At 33.1% G+C, this 21,387-nt stretch overlaps 4 protein-coding genes across 6 annotated transcripts; 2 read left to right on the top strand and 2 right to left on the bottom strand.

Moving 5' to 3' along the window:
- Window positions 1–1,450: 1,450 nt before the first annotated feature.
- LOC108213268 (uncharacterized) lies at window positions 1,451–7,128 on the bottom strand. Its single transcript, XM_017385048.2, has 2 exons — window positions 6,941–7,128; window positions 1,451–2,818 (listed from the first exon to the last, which is right to left on the bottom strand). Exon 2 carries the CDS (start codon window positions 2,782–2,784, stop codon window positions 1,579–1,581), a length of 1,206 nt encoding a protein of 401 aa, XP_017240537.1. The 5' UTR covers window positions 2,785–2,818; window positions 6,941–7,128; the 3' UTR covers window positions 1,451–1,578.
- A 3,983-nt stretch (window positions 7,129–11,111) lies between these two features.
- On the top strand, window positions 11,112–12,363 carry LOC108212952 (uncharacterized). The gene is made up of 3 exons (XM_017384667.2): window positions 11,112–11,266; window positions 11,648–11,703; window positions 11,835–12,363. The coding sequence occupies exons 1-3, from the start codon at window positions 11,180–11,182 to the stop codon at window positions 12,178–12,180; spliced, it is 489 nt and encodes a 162-aa protein (XP_017240156.1). The 5' UTR covers window positions 11,112–11,179; the 3' UTR covers window positions 12,181–12,363.
- A 1,318-nt stretch (window positions 12,364–13,681) lies between these two features.
- On the top strand, window positions 13,682–16,015 carry LOC108205263 (peptidyl-prolyl cis-trans isomerase FKBP17-1, chloroplastic). Of its 3 annotated transcripts, none has more exons than XR_010288091.1 (4): window positions 13,682–14,029; window positions 14,527–14,649; window positions 14,939–15,195; window positions 15,674–16,015. XR_010288091.1 is itself a non-coding variant. In XM_017375149.2 (4 exons), exons 1-4 carry the CDS (start codon window positions 13,697–13,699, stop codon window positions 15,679–15,681), a joined length of 585 nt encoding a protein of 194 aa, XP_017230638.1. In that variant the 5' UTR covers window positions 13,682–13,696; the 3' UTR covers window positions 15,682–16,015. The 3 variants fall into 3 exon arrangements, 2 of the variants coding, with proteins under 2 accessions (XP_017230638.1, XP_017230637.1); XM_017375149.2 differs by having other exon boundaries at window positions 14,939–15,059; XM_017375148.2 differs by having other exon boundaries at window positions 14,939–15,055.
- Window positions 16,016–16,422: 407 nt separating this feature from the next.
- On the bottom strand, window positions 16,423–19,285 carry LOC108205262 (putative F-box protein PP2-B12). The gene is made up of 3 exons (XM_017375147.2): window positions 18,815–19,285; window positions 17,647–17,765; window positions 16,423–17,445 (listed from the first exon to the last, which is right to left on the bottom strand). The coding sequence occupies exons 1-3, from the start codon at window positions 19,121–19,123 to the stop codon at window positions 16,947–16,949; spliced, it is 927 nt and encodes a 308-aa protein (XP_017230636.1). The 5' UTR covers window positions 19,124–19,285; the 3' UTR covers window positions 16,423–16,946.
- Window positions 19,286–21,387: the final 2,102 nt, after the last annotated feature.

Genomic DNA, 21,387 nt, shown 5'->3' on the forward strand with positions numbered 1-21,387 from the left:
TTTCCTATACTTTAAAATCCAGATTAATCTTTATCTGCTCTCACATCATAGATAAAATTGTCTAACTGATTTGATAACAACTCCAGGTCTAGTAAAGAGAAACCCATCGGATGAAATTGTGCAAAGGCAGACCAGTTTTGAGTTATTGAAACTTGAAAATTAATTCCTAGGATCCAAAGAGCCAATACAAAGTAGTAGCTCTATGTTTTCTTCTGTGAAACAGTTATTCATCTCTTGGGAAACAGTTACCATAGCTCTATGGTTCCTTCTATATGTTTCCTTTGTAAAACGGTTCCTTCAATAGTCAATGTGTATGTATGACTTATGAAAGCATGTCCAAAAGCTTCTTCATATGGGCTCTTTAGCCAAAATTTGAAGAATATGGAGATGAAATGAACTCCAACAAGCTCAGCACCTCTTCAAAAACTTAGGAGTTTTGTTTGCTTCCTCAACAATGAGGAGCACACTCTCCCTCTTAACTATATTTTATATTATTTTTCTTATATACAAAGTACTCAACATGCATGATACAATTTAGATCAAGTGCCTTCTCTTTTCTTTTTTTGCAATAAATCCCTCTCTATGATATTTATAATTCAACGGGGGCTAAAAAAATCATATTGACATCAATAATTCAGCGGGGGCTGAAAAAAAAATATCCATTGTTTTTTCGAGGTTAGAGGGGCTCTAGCATCCCCTAGCCCTCCTCTGGTTCCGCCACTGTTTATCCCTAATCGAATATTGAAGTTCTACGAATTTCATAAGTTACGTATATATTAAAATTTAGAAATTTTAGAGGGGGTAAATAAACAAAAATTGTAGCAACCTGCATCTCCATAATAGTGATCACCAAATTTGAGATTGATTTTACGATTTCCTAGTTCATAGATACCAATATCAGACACGACCCGAACCCGCAACCCGATTTATTGAGATAAAACCTGAAAGTGATCCGAAAATCACCCGATTGACATGAAATGGACCCGAAATGACCCGAAATTAGAATTTCGTTTCTAATAACTTCAATTTTTAGTTTTATTTAATTTTAGATGATTTTAGCTTGACCCGAAATTGACCCGATTGCTGACACGAACACGACCCGTTACCCCAAATTGCCACCTCTGGATACCATAAGTTGTAAGCTAACCTGCGCCATCCTCATCATAGAAATATACAGTATGCAGTAGGATTGCTATCCATTGTGATCATAAAAAATAATAGTATTAAAAAATTAAAATAATTTTAAAAATAAATATAACATAGAATCCAATATAATGCATACATGTTTTTTCATTGTTTGAAATAAATCACAATAAAACTTGATATAATTATAAATCATATCAAGTAAATATAATAACCAGTGAACTTATACGCCTCACTAATCTTAATTTTTGGCTTTTCCAGTCATGCCCCAAACATGATACTAGTATAAAGTAAGAAAATGTGTATCTTAATCTTTAACCACATGCTAGCATTAACAAAGACAAGAGAGACAAATAGTTCTTAGTGACAACAAAGCCAAATGTATTGTTGGAGAATATTCAAGTCCTATAAATATCATCAGAAGTTACATAAATATTAAAAATTAGAAATTTTAGAAGGGGTAAATAAATGAAAATTGTAGCAACCTGCATCTCCAGAGTAGTGATTAGCAGATTTGGATTTGATTTTACGAGTTCCCACTTCATAGATACCATAAGTTGTAAGCTGACCTACGCCGTCCTCGTCATAGAAATATATGCAGTTGGACTTGTATCCATTGTGATCATCAACTGATATACTCATACCTTCATTCCATAGCAAAATTATGGATTCTTTTTCAGGAAGGTTGCTTATTTCTTTCCAGTAGTAGGGGTAGTAGTTGCTTCTTCTGATGTCATAATTATTGTCACTACTATTCAGCTTGAAAATACGAAAAGATCTGCTGACTTTATTATCTTCAACTAACCTCATGACCATCAATAACACTTTATGTTTTGATTCCAAGAGATAAAAAAAGCAGCGGTCATTAAACCCCAAAAGCAAATTACCATTAAACACTGGGCCCGCTATCTTTATCTCCTTCCATGGATGACCTATCCCAACACTGGTGTTGCCATTAAGGATTTCACTGTTGTAAAGAAAGAGCTCTCCACTGTTACTAATGGTGTAAAACTTTCCACCACTAAAAGTATAGTCTTCTGACTTTTCATGCAAGATGACCCATGATGTTGATGAGGCTGGTCGACAAAAAGCTAGGTAATTATTGTAATCATCGTAGCCACCCCAATGTCCTCGTTTATTAGAAAACTTGAGACAAATCATGCATTCATGATCAGTCGGTGAAGCTCCAGATGACACAAATTTCATATGGTAAAGCATGTGAATTTGTGGTAGAACGGGAAGTTGGAGAAGAACTAATGTGATAGGATTATAAAGAAATGGTAGGTTATCATAATTGCCTAGAAGTAACCACCCATCACATGAAGCAAAAGTTCTCAAATGAAAGAGATCAAGGGTAAAGGAAAAGCTAGCATCACTTTTATTAATATCAAGGCTAGGAGGGTGTTTATAAAAATTGTATAAATCTGTTTTTAAATTTATCTTCGTGGATGCATCTATAGTAGACACTAACCACGGAGTTGTAGGCAAGATGTGATTCCGCCATATTTGTTTAGCAACAGATCGCCATGAATGGCAAACAGCAAGACACTGATAAAGATCAATCATGTTAAAGTTTTTTCTATTATGGACGAATCCAAAGATGATGAAGAGTATATCAACAGGCAGGTCAGCCCAAGACATTCTGCTGGTCTGATTAATGATGCAAGGGATGTTCCTGTAAAAAAAAGTAGGTGATAAATAGTAAGAAACTGCACGGGGCATTATAAACAACATAAAATGTAAACATTTAGGTCACCATCTGATGTCACAAGGATTGTTAGAAGTTGCCAAGCTTTTGAACTTTACTGATGGGGAATAATAACAAAAGGGATATCTTTTATTTACTAGTAGCTAATTTAGTTATATGTAAAATTAGTTTCAACCTAAAACAGGTTTAGTGTGTATCCTACTTATGATGGTAGTGACTATGTATGTTGACTGTGTGTACAATCTAGCTGTTAGTAGTTGCAGCTAGATATTTTTGCTAGTTAGGTGGGAGTTGAACTACTAATTTTACCTGGCTGTGTTGGTCTGTGAACAGCCTATTTATATGCATGTATTAGCTCCTTATGGAGGCAGACTTTGATTTTATATATAACTTCTTCTCTGAATATTGATAATGTATCAATTTGGGGATAGCTTGGGGTAGAGATTGTCCTGCGGTTCAATCTCCTGAGGTTTATAATCACTGTTCTTGTTGTGTTTATCATTATCTTGTTATTATAATCTTATTCTTGTCATTGTGCTGCGTCAAATTGGCGTCAGAGCTAAAATTCTGGTCGTTATCATTGTTAAAGTTCATCCTACTGTTAATGTTCATCATCTGCTATATTCACTCTGATTTCTGTCCAAACCTGACCAATTCTACATATAATCCAGAAACCTAATTTCAGTCCCTGAATACCATTCTTCTTTACCAAAAAATCAGGAACATAACACCATCATATCACTACCATGGCACCACCAGATTCAACCATTTCCATTTGCTGCCCAGTAACCTACAAAGCTGCACCATTCTTATTTTTTTTAAACCCTTTAAACACTCGGTTTCAGTTCTCACAACGCAATCCATACACTTACTAATTGAAACAAGCATCACACCCACAATTACTCACCAAAGCAGAAAAGATAACAGGTCTGGGAAAAGAGATCAAGAAAGATCATAGAGAGAAGCAACAGGGAGGAAGATTGACAAGAAAGAAAAACAGAGAAAAAGAAACTTATTAAAAACGGCTGCTTTTCTAAACTGCTGCTGTATTTAAAACAAATATGTGCAGCCTTTGTAACCTCTGATCTACTGACTGTTCAGACCCTTAAACTTCTGAATTTGAGAAAATCAGCCCCAATTCTGTCTATTAAATCATGTCCAAGCGTATAAAGTCTGGAATTGAGATAGTAAAGGATAATATACACTGTCTTCAGGATGAATGTGATTCCTTACACTATGAGATTTATGCCTGTTATCATCGAAACAAGCTATTTGAATATGAGCTTACATTGAAGGAGTTAGATAAATCATATTATGAACTTGAAAACTTGAAACAAAAGTACAATGTTCAATTGAGAAAAGAAGAGGAAAAGAGTAAGAAGAGACAACAGAGGTTTTATGAAATGTTTATACCTCAACTTCTTAGCGGGAATCACAAATCCAATTTGGAGAAGGAAGAAATAGTCAAAGGAGATGAAATTGCACATGAAATCAATCATGTTGAAGATTGTGTAAAAGACAAGCAGTCTCCTATACTATATGGTTTGGGTTGCTAGGATAATGATAGTACTACAGTTCAATGGTTATTCTATAAAGCTGATTATCTATTCTGGGCATCATCAGCTGTCACGAAGTTATCGAGATGATCTCAGAAGATTTATATTTTTACAGTTTCATTAGACGGTGAGTGCTACCAACCAAGTGAGAACTGAAAATGGAGAAAAACTGGTTAAATATCTTTTCTCCAGATTACCCAAAACTTGAGGGAAATGTGATAATGGTTGTGGTAGTCGATGTCATAATAATTACTTAACTAGGCCCAGGTCTTACAACGAATCATCCATATACCTCAATCAATGTGTCAAACTGTAATGCAAGTGAGAAAAGCAGCCTATTCACTAGTGTATTTAGTAAATAAGACACCAATTTGGAACATAATTGGTCATAAGCACATCATACCATTCCAAGCTAACTAAAAAAACTGCACAAATTAATCACTACTACACATTTGGACTTACATAGCGGTCATTTTTAAACTTACATAGCGGTTCTAGGCACTATACAAGACAGCGCTATGCAAGTACAATAAACTTACATAGCGCTTCATTTTCCACTCTCTAAGAACAATACCTACATAGCGTCTGAAGAAGCGTTATCTAAATAAGCATCATCCAAGTCAATTCTACTTCAATACCACTTCTATAAACGCTGTACAAGTAGCATATGTATATGACAATCTTCCTTGCATAGTTCTTATATAAACATTGTGCAAGTAAAAGTACCATCTTCACTACTTATTTACATAACTATTATTCAAACGCTATCCAAGTGGAAATTTTATAAAAATCCTTAAAAAAAATTGAAATAAAAAATCCTAACTTTTTTAAAAAAAATACTAATATAATTAATTTTCTGCCCTTTTTTAAATTACACAATCAATTCGAGAAAATTCACAAATTATTTTAAAAAAATATGTGACCCTTATTCCAATAAAAATAAATTAATTAATTACTCATGAATTTATTTGTTTACAACTAAAATCAATTCCAAATAAACATATATTGAACATAAAACATGAAATCCTCTATAATTAAATATTTCACAATTCAAAACACTACTGTACATAAGTTTGCCTGATAATGTTTTCACAAAATTAAATACATCTCCTAATTTCTTTTTCTTGGTTCTTGGAGAAAGAGAGTGAACATTATAGCTATATAAATATATTTATTTATGTAAACTACAATCAACAGAATGGTTAGGAGAAAAGCCTGACTTCTGAACTAGACCTACTTAAAAAAAACAGAGAATAAAAGGAAAAACTAATAAATAAAAAAACCTTGATAAATCAGATATGCTGTCGGCCTCAGGCCTCATTAGAAGCTGCTCAGAACCAACACTGCTACCACACTATGTCTTCCAATCGATCATCAAATTCTAAATAAAAGTTGGTGGCTGAGTTAAATTTTACCAATTTTTATCAGCTACAGTTTTTAATAACAGTAATTCAAAAGACTGATCTTAATTTTGGTATGCTCTGTTAAAATATTTCCTAGTCTTATATCAGCTTCATCTTAAGTTAGAATTATCATTACTATTCCTATAGTTATCTGCACTGAAACACTTGATTTTAGGTAAGTGTTCTGGAGAAAAGCCTGACTTCTGAACTAGATGTACTTCAAAAAAACAGGGAATAAAAGAAACACTTATCATGGGAGAAACCTCGCTAAATCAGATTATAGATGGAAAAGTTAAAATTAACTCCCTTCATGAAAAAGATTATACGACTAAAATCAAGCCAGTAGTTCTAAAGCCAACATACTTAATAAAAACTTGTCGAAATAGATGCATCATCAAATGTAAAGCTAAAGGTTTGATTTGGTAAAGATGTACCTAGAAATAAGGGCTACATGTTTTATGAGAAAATAGCTAGCAGAATACGCAAGTGATGAGATAAACAATTCATATGCTATAAATAGACATAACAGGAGCATATATGATGTACCGAGTGGAACAAAAAAAACTATGTTTTGGGAGTGAGGAGTTAGAGCTGTAGCTCTGAGAGAAAAAAGAAAGGCAGATTATAAAAAGTTAACAAAGACTAGATTCATTGTACAAAACCTGCTGGTGATTAAACTGAGGAAATATGCAAATGCCCTATCGATTCCTAAACCAAATCAAGAATTCTATTTTTTTTAATTTAAACAGAGCCCATTATGTTGATTCAAATATTGAGCATAAGTACATGTATAAATAAACTGTACCTCTGCTTGCTAGGATATATTTACAAGCATATTTTTTAAACAACAAAAGCAACTCAGCCACATTAAGAACATAAAAAAGATACATCAACACATCACAGGAGGCAACAGGAATTGAAATAACTGTTTTCAACACATAACTTGTATACATATACGCAGATCATAAGAATAGAGCAGAGCACATAAATCAAAACCCTAAAACATTAAAATCTAACAAATTGAAGATAACCCAATCAAGATAATTAATCACAAATTGAATATAATAGGAGACAAATCAAACCCCTTGAATATACACACATATATATACACACACAAGTTAGAATAATACCTAATTTCTTTAATAAATGAGTTTGATTCAGAAATGTAGACAGTGGATGTGGGTTGTAAACGGAGGAGTAAGATGCAGCAATTGATCACCGAGGCACCGATGGGTTTAGCCGTTCAGCAATGCATGGTGAGGACTGTTTCGCCCAATCTATCAGTGTACGTGGTGATTTTTTTAGTGTACGAGCAGTTATCTGTAAAAAATAAAACTACTTAGGATATGTTAACTACAAGAATGGTTTTATAAATGCTATAGAAGTATTAATAATTTAAAATATATAAAAATAATATTATTTGAAATATGTATACTTCCACAACGTTTATAGAAATGCTATTGTAATATGTATTATTATATTACTTTTAATACATGTACTTTTATAGCGTTTATAGAATTGTTATTGTAGTGATATTCATTTTTTATTATTTATTTAATTCTTTTAACAGTAGCTTATATACCGGTTTTTGCAAAGACGCTATACAAGTAATATTACCTAGAAGGGTGAGGTTCAAATCAGAACATATACTAAAATTAGAACTTAGGACCGTAGACATCCGTCAGATTTATTTAAAATCTATGGCTATGATCTAAAGGGCATGTATATTAAATCATTTAATATCTTCCCTCATTAAAGCACACATTATGTTTTACATTATATTATGTAATAAATTATATATTATATCTCACTATTTCAAGAAATATATCACACATGATATAATTATCGTATACCATTGCAGTATATCTAAGCAATAGATAAAATAATCAACTCAATTCATAAATATATTATAGTATACCATTGCAGTATATTTAAGTTACAGATGAAATAATGAATTCACTAATTATTTCATTTTGTCTTATATCGTATTTTTGAATGGAATATATTATTTTATCTATTACTTACATATACTGCAATGGTATATACTATAGTTATGTTATTTTTGTATTAGTTCGACAATAGTGTAAGAGTATAATTTATGATATACTGCAATAGTATTTTTTTTTATTTTAATGAATATATGTCATAAAAAGATATATTTATTATATATTTTAAATATATAAAAAATGATATATTGAATATATTGGTATACTGTAGTTTATATGTTCCTTAACAATAGTATGATATAATTAAAAACACATAAGAAATAATCTATTTACAAAATAGAGTATACTGCAGAATATATAATAATTAAAATTAAAACTAAAACTAGTTATGGTAAGTAAGTCATTTTATTTAAAGTGATTAGTTGATGGTCATAAATATGTACATATTTAATGCTTATAGTACTTCATAATTAAACGTAATTTCAATCTCAACCATATAATATACTTAGATCTAATGGTCCTCAGTGAGTTCTAAGTTCTAACAATAACTTGGTTCTATCTCGAACTTGACCCTTACCTAGAAGGGTGAGGTTCAAATCAGAACATATACTAAAATTAGATGTATACTTTCATAACATTTATTGAAACGCTATTCTAGTTATCCTAATATTACTTAAAATATGTATCCTTCTACAGCATTTATAGAAATACTATTGTAGTTGTATAATATTGCTTAAAATACATATACTTGTATAGCGGTTATAGAATTATTATTGTAGTAATATCCTTTTTTTTAAAATTATTTTCAATCCTTTTTAATAGTAGGTTATAAACCGTTTTTTGTAAAAATGCTATACAAGTAATATACTTGGATAACGTATACGAAAAAACACTATCCAAGTACCATGACAGCAATGATTCGCTATGAACCCCCTTGATATCTTGTGCCATATCTCGGCTACATTCAGAGAACTATTTGTGTTTTATTGATCTCTTTTCAGGTGGTTTAATTTATAGAAAAGATGATGAAGCTTGGTGATTCAATCCAAGCTTTCAAGCACTTGATCTTTTCTTTTCTTATTGGAGCTTGAGAGGACAAGTAGATAAGATGCAATAATTATCTTCAACCAATGACTTATATAAAGTATAGTTTTATAACTTATTCTTAAAAAAAATTGTTTATGAATAAAAAATTAATCATTAAACTTTTATTTAGAAGGAAAAAAAGTTTTAAAATAAGTAATACTTTCCTTTTTTGATGTCCCACTCAATTCTATACATTTCATTTCAAAATTTTCCTAAAATAATAACCTTTTATAATATAAAAGTCTCAACTACCCATAACTTTCATCAACTTTTTCAAATCTATCAATTAAATATTGTTGGGTCCCGCCACTTTACCCACATTTCTTTCTCTTTTTCCACTACTTTAGCTTATTTTATACACTTTTCTTAATCTCCATGTCCATTCCAAACGTATATAACTCCGAGGGACGGAGGAAGTAACTCAATTGGGCGGAGGGACTAATATTTTCATTGAATATTAGACCTTATCAACCTTTGAGGGATTTACTTTTTCTTCATCAATCTTATTTTCCACAACTGTGAATCAATTTACCACACTACAATGACACTGATATTGTTATACCACATATACAGTACATGGTTTATCAGCAGCTGATGAAAATCTGGCGATGCTATGCGTAAATTTGAAGCTTGTTTGGTTTTGTTTCCATGCGTTTAAACTTGAGCTATCAACAATAGTAGAGCCATCCATAGATTCCTGAATCAGAATCTATTAGAAAGTCATATACTATGATCAGAATATATTCTAGCTAGCCTTATTCTTGGTGGGTGCAGCTTATCTATCTTATATTCATTAATTTCTGCTGAAGTCAATCGTAAATGCAACTTAAGCACCTGAGCGTTGTAATTTATTTTCTTACTTTCCATAATCCTACTTGTAAAACAATTTTAAGCTCTTTGTACTCGTAACAGGAACACATAAACTGTTTCATTTACTTGATTTATGATTACTTTGACCTTCTCGTACTCCTCCAAAACATCAACTGGAGTTCCATTTGTGTTTGCAGTTGAAGGATTTTGGTCTAAAATGTTCCACAATTCTGGTACACAGCTTAATCCAAATATGACAGTATAAAATGCAGGGTGTACGTTCACTTACATGGAATGGAATGAGGGGATAATGGAATGAAAAATTATATATAAGTTTTATGAAGAAAGAATAAAGTATAAGATGATAGTGACTAAATATGAATAGGTTTAAATTTCTTGTGATAAAGATTGTAAGGAAACATGATGTAGAAATGGAATGAGCATTACTTCCAAAACATGTGGATTAGAATTCCAGTTGAAATAGTAGGAATGGAATGATTGAAAGAATGAAAATTATAGATATTTAGAGGGGTGTATTGGATTGGGATTTTAAAGCATTTTTTTGCATTCATGAAATCCGAGGGTATTCGATTGGGATTGTTTGAAATCCATTAAAATCTTGAGGTATTCGATTGGGATTTTAAACTATGCTACAAAATCTGGTGGTATTCAATTGGGATTTTAAATTATGCTTTAAAATCCGAAGGTATTCAATTGGGATTGTTTAAAATCCATTAAAATCTGATGGTATTCAAATGCTGATGGATTTTTTTTCATTTCATAAAATGATGGATTTTGTGGCATTCTTCAGTGTATTTTAAGTTTTTTGAAATCCCACCAAATTCAATGGGATTTCGAAGCATTGTACCTAAATCCTATCAACTCTGCGACATTTCATCAAGAATCCGCAAAAAATCAAAATCCCATACAATCCATTAAAATCCATAGACTAAAAACAATGCATTAAAATCCCAATCGAATACACCCCCGTTAATCTAATCAACAGTTAGAGTACAAAATTCATTCTATTCTCCCTCATTTCCGTTTCACCCATGTGAACACAACCTAAAGTCTAATGATCATTCGATAGTCATAGAGCTTGTATATTCTGTTATGACATTGTTTCTGCTTTTGGTAATCCTGCAACTATGTATGCCACCGTATGGCATTGAACATACGTTAACAAATTGAGCAAAATCAATATCAAACGAAAAAGTTTGCACCCAAAGTTGGGGAAACGTCAATTTATTGACAGTGTTGAACCTTTTTTCAGCCTAGTTGATAAGTTCGAAATTAATGGCATAGATTTGCTCAAGCACTTACTCGACTTTGGAGCGAAAAAAAAAAGATATAGTCTTGTGGGATTATTACACAGAATCTGAATCTGCTGCCTTGCAAGAGATGCTTGATGTTGGTGAGGAATTGATTAGGAATTTGGATTAATCTGGATACCGGTCCTATAAATAGCACCACTACAAGAGAGGTTACCACAAGGCAGAACCAAATACTTACACATTTAGTTATAAGATGGCTCAAGTTGCGAAGATTGATGTGGCACAAACTGTGAAAATGGGAGAAAAACTCCCTCCTGTTGCTGACTTGAAGCAGCAGATGGTATGTCTACTAATTATGACTGTGTAATTATATACGTATTCCGTCCCGCTCATTATGTCCTCATTTCCTATTCTGCTTGTCCAAAAACTATTATTTACATGTATTAAAGAGTAGATTTCAAGGGAGGGGCCAAACTTTACAGACTCTAGCCACAATATTGTCATTTTCGAATGTCAACCACTTTTTTGTAACACTCTGAAAAGTTTGGTCACACCCTTAAATTAACTCTATATTAAATATAGTAAATTGAGTATTAATTATGTTAATATTTTTTTAAACAATACAACTTTTTGGTAATTATCGACTAATCTAATGTGAATGAGGGAATATTATATGATACATAAACATTATCGTAACCTTAACTATTCATGTCTGCTGTAGGATGTTGTGCCTGCTAAGGATCTCACTTATGCAAACCCTCAATCATGGAAATTCCAGTAAGTACATATTAGTGCATTAAAAATTAAAATAGTAAAATGAACTGACTGAACATGGAATGATGGAGTCGGACTAACTCTATTGTATCCAATAAAATTTTCTAAATTCTTCTGTATGCCTGTGTATGCAGTGGTGAAACTGCTGAATTTGTGGGAAAAGGCGATCCAACGGTCCATGGAACTTATGATGTGAAAAAACTTGACAAAGGACTGGTGTACGAGGTGTATTTTTATGTGACTATGAAAGACAATCAGGTGACAAGTCCAGTGAAACTAATCTTGGAGCTTCCAAATGGAACCAAGCAAGAGAAGACTGAACAAATAACACTAGATCCACTTGTCTGGAAAGCAGTATCAGTTGGGAAATTCTTGAACCTGTTTCAAACTGGAGACATCAAATTCACATTCTCCGGTGTCACTGGTGATACCTGGAAGGGTATGCTCCTCGAATGCGTCCTGATTAGCCCTTCCTTTTGAATCCACCAACAAAAATAAATAATCTGCTTAACAGCCAACAAATTAACTTCTATGCTTAGATGGTTGTTAGGTAGTTGATTAATATATGCACTTATGTAATAAAACGACTACCACTGGTTGGTAGCTGCCTAGCTTGTCATACTATCAAGTTGATTAATGGGCAAAATTATGCACTACTACTTAGTACTTACATGTGTTTTAACATCTCTCTTTGCCAAAAGAAGGCTATCTTTTATCCCATATATTTGTGCTGACGTTCTGATCCCAGCCGATAGCATTTTCTGAATTTAAAAAGAGAAATAGATACGACGAAATTATGGCTTAAAAATGTCTTCCGTACAAAATGCTTAATACAATGATAAAAATATTTATCCTTTTGTTTGCTTTACTTGTTGATTACCAAGAAAAAATCTGATGTGACTTTTAATCATGAAACCACCTTGTTTCATCAAAAAATTACATCTATTGATATAATAATATTCCTTGTGCATGGAAGAGACGATAGCCTTTTTACTCTTCATTATAGTCAAGAAAACCGGTTTCTCTTCCTTTTCATTAAACTTTTCTCTATGTTGGGACAAGAATGTGAAAATACGCAGTGCAACTTTATAATCGAACCTCTTGTATTAGGATTTCAAATTCATGGGGCAAAGTTCATATTTTGATTTGGGGTTCCTTTGATTTGAGGGTACTGATGTGTTTGTTTTGTAAAAAGGAGATGAAAAACATAGGAGGGCAGGAGTTCTGTTTTGTCTGTGCTGCTCTGCTGCTTCTGTTGCTTTACTTCAAAAATAAAATTGCAGCCGGAAGGAGAGAACCCTTCAGATGTAAAATTGCTGGCTAATCCTGACTAATTTAATAACAAATTCGTGCTTCAACCATGAGATAAGGCTGGACTTATTAAAATTTATATAACATAAAAACTAAACATTATATAAGTCAGCTAGGACAAGTACCCAGTCCCTCTTCATGCTGTCCAGCCTTCATAAGAATTTTTGCTGGAGAGAGACACTAATTATGCAAACAGTTGGGTTAAGTGTCTCGGCCAACAAATTATTTTAAAGAACTTTAACTTTTAACACACTTGATAGATATTTTGATTTTACATTTTGCAATGTCATTTTAGTGGGGTTGTGCCTGATTTATAATCGCCTCCGAATGGCTTTATCTTTATAATTTTGTAAGTTATATTTAAAATTTTTGATTTCAGAAAAAAAAATATTAAATTTTTATTCAAAAAATAAAATAATTTATGCAACTATACTTTACAATAATTTTAAAATATCTGTTTAGTCCTCTTTCCTAAACGTATATAATTAGTATATATTTCAAATATTTATTACATATTGTATATTTAGTGAAATTTTGGTCAAATATAAATAATAATGACAATATTACTATTATTTATTATTATTGTTATTATTATTATATTTTACTCCGTTGTTATTGTTGTTACACTTCAAGCAAAACCAAAAGAAATTTGGATTAAATTCTACTCCGTATATGATAGACGTGGATGAAGGTCAAAGAGGCCAAGTACAAGATAACGATAATTGAGTGCATGGCGTCACTTTCACATCTCCATGTTCCTCACATTCTCACCACCCGCTTATCTACTGTCCAGAAAAAACAAGTCTACGCAGCAGCTTCTTCTGTTGAATCCAACTCAAGAAGAGCTCTCCTTTTCTCATCTGTATCCACTGCATTATCACTACTAATATGTTCTGAATCTACTGCCCTCGCTAGACCCACCACCATTTCTGACTTTTTCGAGCTTCCGGATTCTGGCGGCGTCAAGGCTTTGGATCTTCGCGTTGCTCAAGGTGAACTTCCCGTTGACGGTGATCAGGTTTGCTAAGAATTTGTCCCAAATTACTTATCTTTTGCTCTTTTCAAAACAACTTTTTTATGTTTTTCTAAAGATATCATTAGTATAAAATGGATTTTCAGCATCGGTCAAAAAAGCACTAAAACGTCGGGCGTAGCTAATATAAGCAGGTATTTGAGAGCTAAAAAGCGTTGGTCAAATTGATAACCGACGCAATTGGTCCGGTCAAAATGATTTAATCGTCGGTTAAAGTTAAAACCGACGCTATTAAGTAGTATAAGCCACGGTTCTCTCGAAAACCCGACGTTGAAAGTGCGACGCAGAAAGTCCATTTTGTACTGGTGTTAATACCCTAAAACTACAATTTCCGATATTATCAATAAGGGCAGGCCATGAAAACAAAAACTCAACAAACATTTTGTGAAGATGTGTTATTTTTCCGAATGTAAAGGGGAAAGAGGGAGTATATTTTTAGTTAGATTTTTGGATAAATGATAAATATATTTATCGAAATGAAGGTTGCAATTCATTACTATGGAAGGTTGGCAGCAAAGCAAGGTTGGCGGTTTGATTCAACATATGATCACAAAGATGAAACGGGGGAACCAATTCCCTTCACTTTCGTGCTTGGGTCTGACAATGTGAGTCCAGATTTTCTACAACAACTGTTTACTGAGTTGGTTAAATATTTTTACTACATTGTCTGTGCAGCTTGGATATCACCCTGTAGCTTCGATTGTGAATTAGGTCATTTATTTAACTTGCTATGAAAGATTTCGGAGTATAAGAACTTTAAATTTAAATGACAGACTTGCTCTAATTGGAATGAATTTCGCATATACCCACAAAAATTCTCTACTTAATTGCAGAGCAGAAATATGATTAGTCTAATAGCGAGACAACCGGTATTGATTTGTTCAACAATTCCAGGTGATATCAGGTATTCAAGCAGCGGTAAGATCTATGAAAGTGGGCAGCATCCGAAGGGTGGTCATTCCTCCATCCCAAGGGTATCAGAACATGTTACAAGAACCATTACCACCAAATGTGGGTACGCTCTCTCTGTGTCCCTATCTTCTCTTGACCTGTTATACTTAGATGCACCTCGGCACCTGTCACCTTGTTTATACAAGAAGCACAATTAGCTATGCAGAACAAAAGGTCATGGATTCTTAAGAATCAACGAGGTATACACTCTAAATACATGGAGCCATATTGTTTAGACAACAACCAACCATGTTAAGAAGTTGAAGACACATTTCTTGCAGAGGAACCTTTTTCAAATTGCAAAGTAGAATTTTCAAATTATTAAAAAAGTTTTAGTGGTGAAAAGTGCAGCTGATTATACTTAGAATACGGTATGAAATGTATGGAAAAATTGATACTAGTAATAAGTGAGAGATGCATCGGTTGTGTTGAAGGGGAAGGTATATCTTGTGAACAATGGCCATGTCTTGATGTTGATTACTAGAAACTAATAAAAAAACTAGAGGAACAGAGTTTATAATCAGGGGTAAAGAGAGCAAGTTCCATTACAAATATGTGTGATCAATCAAGATTAAGTCTGCAAGAGGCGATAAACAAAACAAAATTATATGAATTTTGCTTCTACTGTTGTTGGAGGTCATCGTTTAACTACGTTTCACTTTCCTCTGCACTTTCAAGTATTTTGACAGGCAAAGGTTGTTTACCACCATTTTTAATCCAACGCGTCTAGCCAACGGGGAAGGCTCCACTCTGGGGACACTTATCTTTGACATTGAGTTGGTTAGCCTGAGACATCGCTAAACTCCTGGAACACATCATCTTCTATTGCAGCCACACGGGCGATACCTTGTTAACTTTTCAATGTACCAAGTACTCTTCCACTGTCCTGTATCATCTTCTGTAAATTATATCACAGCTATGATAACATAATTGATACGATTAGATTAGAAGCCAGCGCTTGGTTCACTTGGAAATTTGTTAATAAAGTGAAAATGGAATTAAATTTGTCCCAGTATAAAATGTTCCAAAACCCATTGTAATATTTATTCTTCTGCAGGAACTTGAGCTTAAAAAATGAGTCGTATCTTTGTAAACCGAAGCTGTGACCAAACAAGTGTGCCTAACTTCAGCAGAAATTGTTAAACATAGCTTGGTAGAGTGCTGCATTACTCTAGCCTCTATTTTGCGTCAATAATTTTAGAGTTGAACAACGAAAAAAAGGAAAGAACTACATGAAAAACATAACATACATGTAAAACCTAATGATAGAAGTGAAGAGTAGGGTGCCGGGAAAGCAAAAAAAAAGAAAAGGAAAGAATTACACGAAAAACATAAAACATAACATACATGTAAAACATAATAATAGAAGTGCATAGGACGGTGCTCCGAAAGCTGAAAAAAGGTAAAACTACACGAAAAACATAGCATACATGTAAAACATAATAATAGAAGAGAAAAGAGCAGGGTGCCGGGAAAGCTGAGAAGAGAAAAGAACTACACGAAAAACGTAACATACCTATATAACTTAATAACAGAAGTAAAAAGAGCAGGGTGCTGGGAAAGCCGTAAAAAGGAAAGAACACCATGAAAAACATAGCATCCATGTAAAACATAAGAATAGAAGAGAAAAAAAGTATTTGAATCACCGATGAACTCTTTTTAATCCAACTAGTTTCTGAGCGAATGCTTAATAGGTGAATGGGAGGGGGAACGAACTCCCTTAGACCTACTAGTTTTAGTTTATGTTTTGCAATGCTCTCCAGCTTGCTAACAAAACCACGCTACCTATTAAAACCATGACCATAATTTCCTAGAAGGTCAATGGGAGGGGGGAGGAACTCCCTTTGACATAGTAGTTCGATTTTTGAGATGCTATCTAGCTTTCTAACAAGAGCAAGCTACCAATTATTGTAAAGTACTCGAGCATTGCCCCTCAAGCATCTGATCAGAGTCATTTACCACCCATAGGCCGGATCTCAAGCCCTTGAATAATAAGACCTCTCTTCCAGTGTTGACCTTTCAATTCCCACAAACTGATCTCCAGTTCTCTGTTCTCCCCTTCTTTGTTGTAGTATTCGGCCAGCTCAATTTCTAACCATCCATCTTTTCTAGTCCTTGGATTTTGGCTGCCAGCATTTACAGACGAAGCAACTAGAGGCCTTGGTTGTGCGGCTCTGAAATTATGAAACAAATCCATTCGCCCAGGTGTGGTGACATTTTCACGCTGCACTTCACCTTCTGGGTCCACGAAAACATTGCGCTTTATGCTTTCTTCGCCAACTATCCCAACAGTAATTTCTAGCGGTAGGTGTTCAAACCCATACCGTCTTGTTGCTAGCTTATAGACAAGATATGTGGTGTAACCGGTATCTCCAGACAACAATGAAGTGCTTATTCTTCCATGGATTTCAAACCAACAAACATCAAGCAACTCAATGGCCTTGCCAAATCTGTTGTGGACATAACAACAATAAGCATATATCAACATTTATAGATTTTACACTGAACCATTTATTCAATTTTAATATTTAGCAAAAAAAAAAACATTTATAGATTTTACACGGAACCATATTTTCCTAAAATTCTAAAATTAATTTACTTGTGCTGAACTATCAAATTTGTAAAAAAAGAAGTCGAAGCAAAAAGTTCACCTTGATCCCGGATCGGATCTCCATCTCCAATACCTTGGAGTGTCACCCCACACTATAGCGAGTGCCCTAGCCCCCATCATAAAACACTTTTTTCCTGTCCGTTTATCCAGAGAAAAACTCTGCAAAATGACAATATATTTGTGGGAAAAAGATCAAAGCAAGACATTCAGTAGGTAATCATTGTATGTAAATTGTAATCAAATGGCAAGTTAAAAAAAAACATCTCCTCTATAAAGAATGGTTTAGTGGGAAGCTTAAATCGTTTGATTAGCAAGCCTTGAAATTTTTTTACAGGTATTTTGAGTAAAACACTAGTTTCAAAATTTAGAACATGACTTGATTCATGCCAATTCCTACAATGGCCCCATCCTACAGTCCACCATTTAGCACATAAAACACTTAAACCAACATAATTCAACAGGGAAGAACATAAATGTAATTAACATAAAACTTGTTTATAGGTCAACAAGTACACAACATAAACAAATGAAACACCCTCATTGGGGGTGTTTGGATGAGTTTAAAAGCCCAGTTTCTGCACTTATAAGTCAGAAGCTTTTGCACTTGTAAGAAGAACATGTGTAATCAACATAAAACTTGTTTATAGATCAACAAGTACACACCAAACACAACATAAACACATGAAACACCCTCATTGGGGCTGTTTGGATAAGCGTAAAAGCCAGGTTCTGCACTTATAAGTCGGAATCAACTTATTTGTACTATTTGTGAAAAGAACTTATAGTTCAACTTCCAACATATAACTTATAAGCCAAAATACGAAAAGGTGAAGATACTAACTTCTTTTAGCTAACTTATTTTTAATTTTGAAATTTTCTTTCACAAAAATATAAAGCACCACTTCAAATGATAATTTATAATATTTTAGAACTATATTAATAATTGTAATACCCGGTAAGCTGTAAATATCAAAACAAATTATCCAAACACATGAATTAGAAGTTACTTTTCAAGCAATAAGCCCTTCTAAGTTAAAGCCAAATGACCCATTTTGACCCTAATGTTCTAGTTCACATCATAATCAAATCGATATGGTGCAACAATCATCCGACACAACCCCGGCCCAGAACAGGGTCACAAGAATAGCGCAAAACACAAGAAGAAACAAATCAACAAGAATTATAATAACAAAAAGAAAGAAGCAAACCATATCACCAGCATCAATGATGAGAGGGTGATCAGCGAGAGAGAGATACACATCCTTCTTGGAAGGAGAAGCAGACAAAAGCTGATGAATGGGTTGATTCTCAACAGCCCTGGCAATGAGCTGGCGATAATCATGCGGCAGAAATTTGTCCCAAACAGGATCAGAGTCAGCAAGAGAACGCACAGCAGGGCTGACAAGAGCGACACGACAAGCATCAAGTGGAGTTGTATGAGATACTATCTCAGCTATGCAGCCTTCAGGCAACATGTCCCAGTAATTCATGTTTTCTTCTGATTCTTGCTTGCCCATCGATGTAATTATGTATCTGTGTTGTTTGGGGTGGATAGCTGATACATACGAGGACAGAGATGTGTGTTTATGTAGGGGAAGAGGGGTGAGAGCAAATCCAGGGACGTTTGATTGTGTAACTGATAAAAGAAAAGGAAAATAAATAAATCATTTTGCGACCGTTTCTTTCATCAAAACTGTCGTTGTCTTCATCTTAGTTTTGGATTTATCCAATATCCGTTACTTTTTCTTATGAGTTAATTGCATTTTGTGATCCCTAGTTTTGCTCCAAACACAGTTTAGTATTTGAACTTTAAAACATGGTAATATGCACTCTGCACCTAATATTTCCGTGCAAGTTGTAACCCCTAGTCACTATTCCGTCCAAATCTGCCGTTAACTTTAACTGTTAGAGAGATAACAGTGTATATATTAGTTTCTCGCAGCTACTTTATCCCTTTTGACCCTTCAAAATTTATGTATTATATTTTGAAATTATTTCTGAACACACACAACGATGTAGAAAATTTTAAAATATGTATTTATTTTAACATTTTAAAATAAGTTACATCGTTTATGTAAAAAAAATCAGATTCTAAATCTAGATACATATTTTAAAAGTTATTTTAAATTTTTTTACATCGTTGTGTGTGTTCAGAAATAATTTCAAAATATAATACATAATTTTTGAGTGGTCATAGGGGCTAAAGTAGCTGTTAGAAACTAATATACACAGTGTTACCTCTTAAACCGTTGAAGTTAACGGCAAATTGGACGGAATAGTGACTAGGGGTTACAACTTGCATGGGAATGTTAAGTGTAGGGTGCATATTGCCACGTTTTAAAGTTCAGGTACTAAACTGCGTTTGGAGCAACACTAGGGTTACAAAATATAATTAACTCTTTTCTTATTTACTTTCCCATTCTTATTTTCCTTTTTTATTTATAATTTATATATGAAATTATTAAAAGAATATGTAAAATACTTTTAGATATAAATAAATTAATTTAGTTGTTATAAATTAGAAGAATGATATAATTTATATGTTTATTTAATAAAAATTAATAAAATTCTTAAATAAAAACTAGATATTTTTCTAAAATATAAATATGTTATATTATTATAAATAGAATATATTTGACCTTTTTTAAATAATAAAATATCATAAAAATCAGGTATAAAATTTATCATATAATTTTCCATTCTCTTTCCGGATCAAAATCAAATAAGTAAAATCATTCAGGATCATTTATTTTTTTTCTCTATATTTTTTTTCTGAATTATGTTTCATTTCTCCCCAACGAATCAAACGGCCCGTGCATATTAAGGGCCGTGAATTATAAGTGAACGTTCTATTTATAATGTAAAGATCTATACTCCCTCCTAGGGGTGAGCAAAAAAAACCGAAAAACCGGAACCGAGCCGAAAAACCGAAGAACCACACCGAAAAAAACTGAAACCGACAAAAACCGAAAAAAACCGTAGCTCAACCGAACCGACGGTTACGGTTTTACACCTAAAACCGAACCGAAAAACCGAACCGCTTATATAATGTTATATAATTTATTATATATTATATATTTTATATAAAATAAATTATTACATTGGTATTATTGGTATATTATCTGCTAAGCAAGAAACTATCCACCTCAACTATAGTTACAAGTCAGCAAGTTACAGTAGTTTGTTATATTTAAGTAGAGAGTACTAGAGTAGTTAGTAATTAACATCATTTCCGTAAAGAGATACTGTGTAACTAAGCCTTGTACTGAATTCTGATAATTTCTAAGTAATGCAAGTTCGTTTCCTTAAAAAAAAAAACACTGGGCTGATTCATACTTTACATTTCTGGATCATCTTTACATACCGTAATAGTGCTCATCTATTTCATTTCGATTATATTAATAAGTATTTATATTTTAAATATTTTCTTTCTTATTTATTTTGGTAAAATACGTGCTAATGAATAATATTTAATCAGTGATTATACCTTATTTTTTATTAAAAAATTTTTTGAGTTGATTATTAAATTTGTATAATATTTTTTATTATAAGAAACCGAAAAAAACCGTAACCAAACCGACGGTTAACCGAACCGAAAAAAACCGTTTGAAACGGTTCGGTAACGGTTTTAAGGTAGAAACCGAACCGAACCGACATGTACGGTTCGGTAACGGTTTTAGCTAAAAACCGAGCCGAACCGACCCGTGCACACCCCTACTCCCTCCGTCCCAATGAATTATATACATTGGGATCGGACACGGAGACCAAGAAAAAGTGTAAG

The sequence above is a fragment of the Daucus carota genome, chromosome 1 (genome assembly GCF_001625215.2).
Source record: "Daucus carota subsp. sativus chromosome 1, DH1 v3.0, whole genome shotgun sequence".
In the NCBI taxonomy this organism is placed as follows: Eukaryota; Viridiplantae; Streptophyta; class Magnoliopsida; order Apiales; family Apiaceae; genus Daucus; species Daucus carota.

Excerpts from the sequence above, each read along its gene's own strand:
- LOC108212952 (XM_017384667.2), top strand. The coding sequence starts at position 11,180 with ATGGCTCAAGTTGCGAAGATTGATGTGGCACAAACTGTGAAAATGGGA. Across the intron at positions 11,267-11,647 it reads CTGACTTGAAGCAGCAGATG|GATGTTGTGCCTGCTAAGGA; the intron begins GTATGTCTACTA and ends TGTCTGCTGTAG. Across the intron at positions 11,704-11,834 it reads CCTCAATCATGGAAATTCCA|TGGTGAAACTGCTGAATTTG; the intron begins GTAAGTACATAT and ends CTGTGTATGCAG.
- LOC108205262 (XM_017375147.2), bottom strand. The coding sequence starts at position 19,123 with ATGGGCAAGCAAGAATCAGAAGAAAACATGAATTACTGGGACATGTTG. Across the intron at positions 17,766-18,814 it reads TCATTGATGCTGGTGATATG|AGTTTTTCTCTGGATAAACG; the intron begins GTTTGCTTCTTT and ends GTCATTTTGCAG. Across the intron at positions 17,446-17,646 it reads AGATCCGATCCGGGATCAAG|ATTTGGCAAGGCCATTGAGT; the intron begins GTGAACTTTTTG and ends TGTCCACAACAG.
- LOC108213268 (XM_017385048.2), bottom strand. The coding sequence starts at position 2,784 with ATGTCTTGGGCTGACCTGCCTGTTGATATACTCTTCATCATCTTTGGA.
- LOC108205263 (XM_017375148.2), top strand. The coding sequence starts at position 13,697 with ATGAAGGTCAAAGAGGCCAAGTACAAGATAACGATAATTGAGTGCATG. Across the intron at positions 14,030-14,526 it reads TTCCCGTTGACGGTGATCAG|GTTGCAATTCATTACTATGG; the intron begins GTTTGCTAAGAA and ends ATCGAAATGAAG. Across the intron at positions 15,056-15,673 it reads AAGAACCATTACCACCAAAT|TATTTTGACAGGCAAAGGTT; the intron begins GTGGGTACGCTC and ends TGCACTTTCAAG.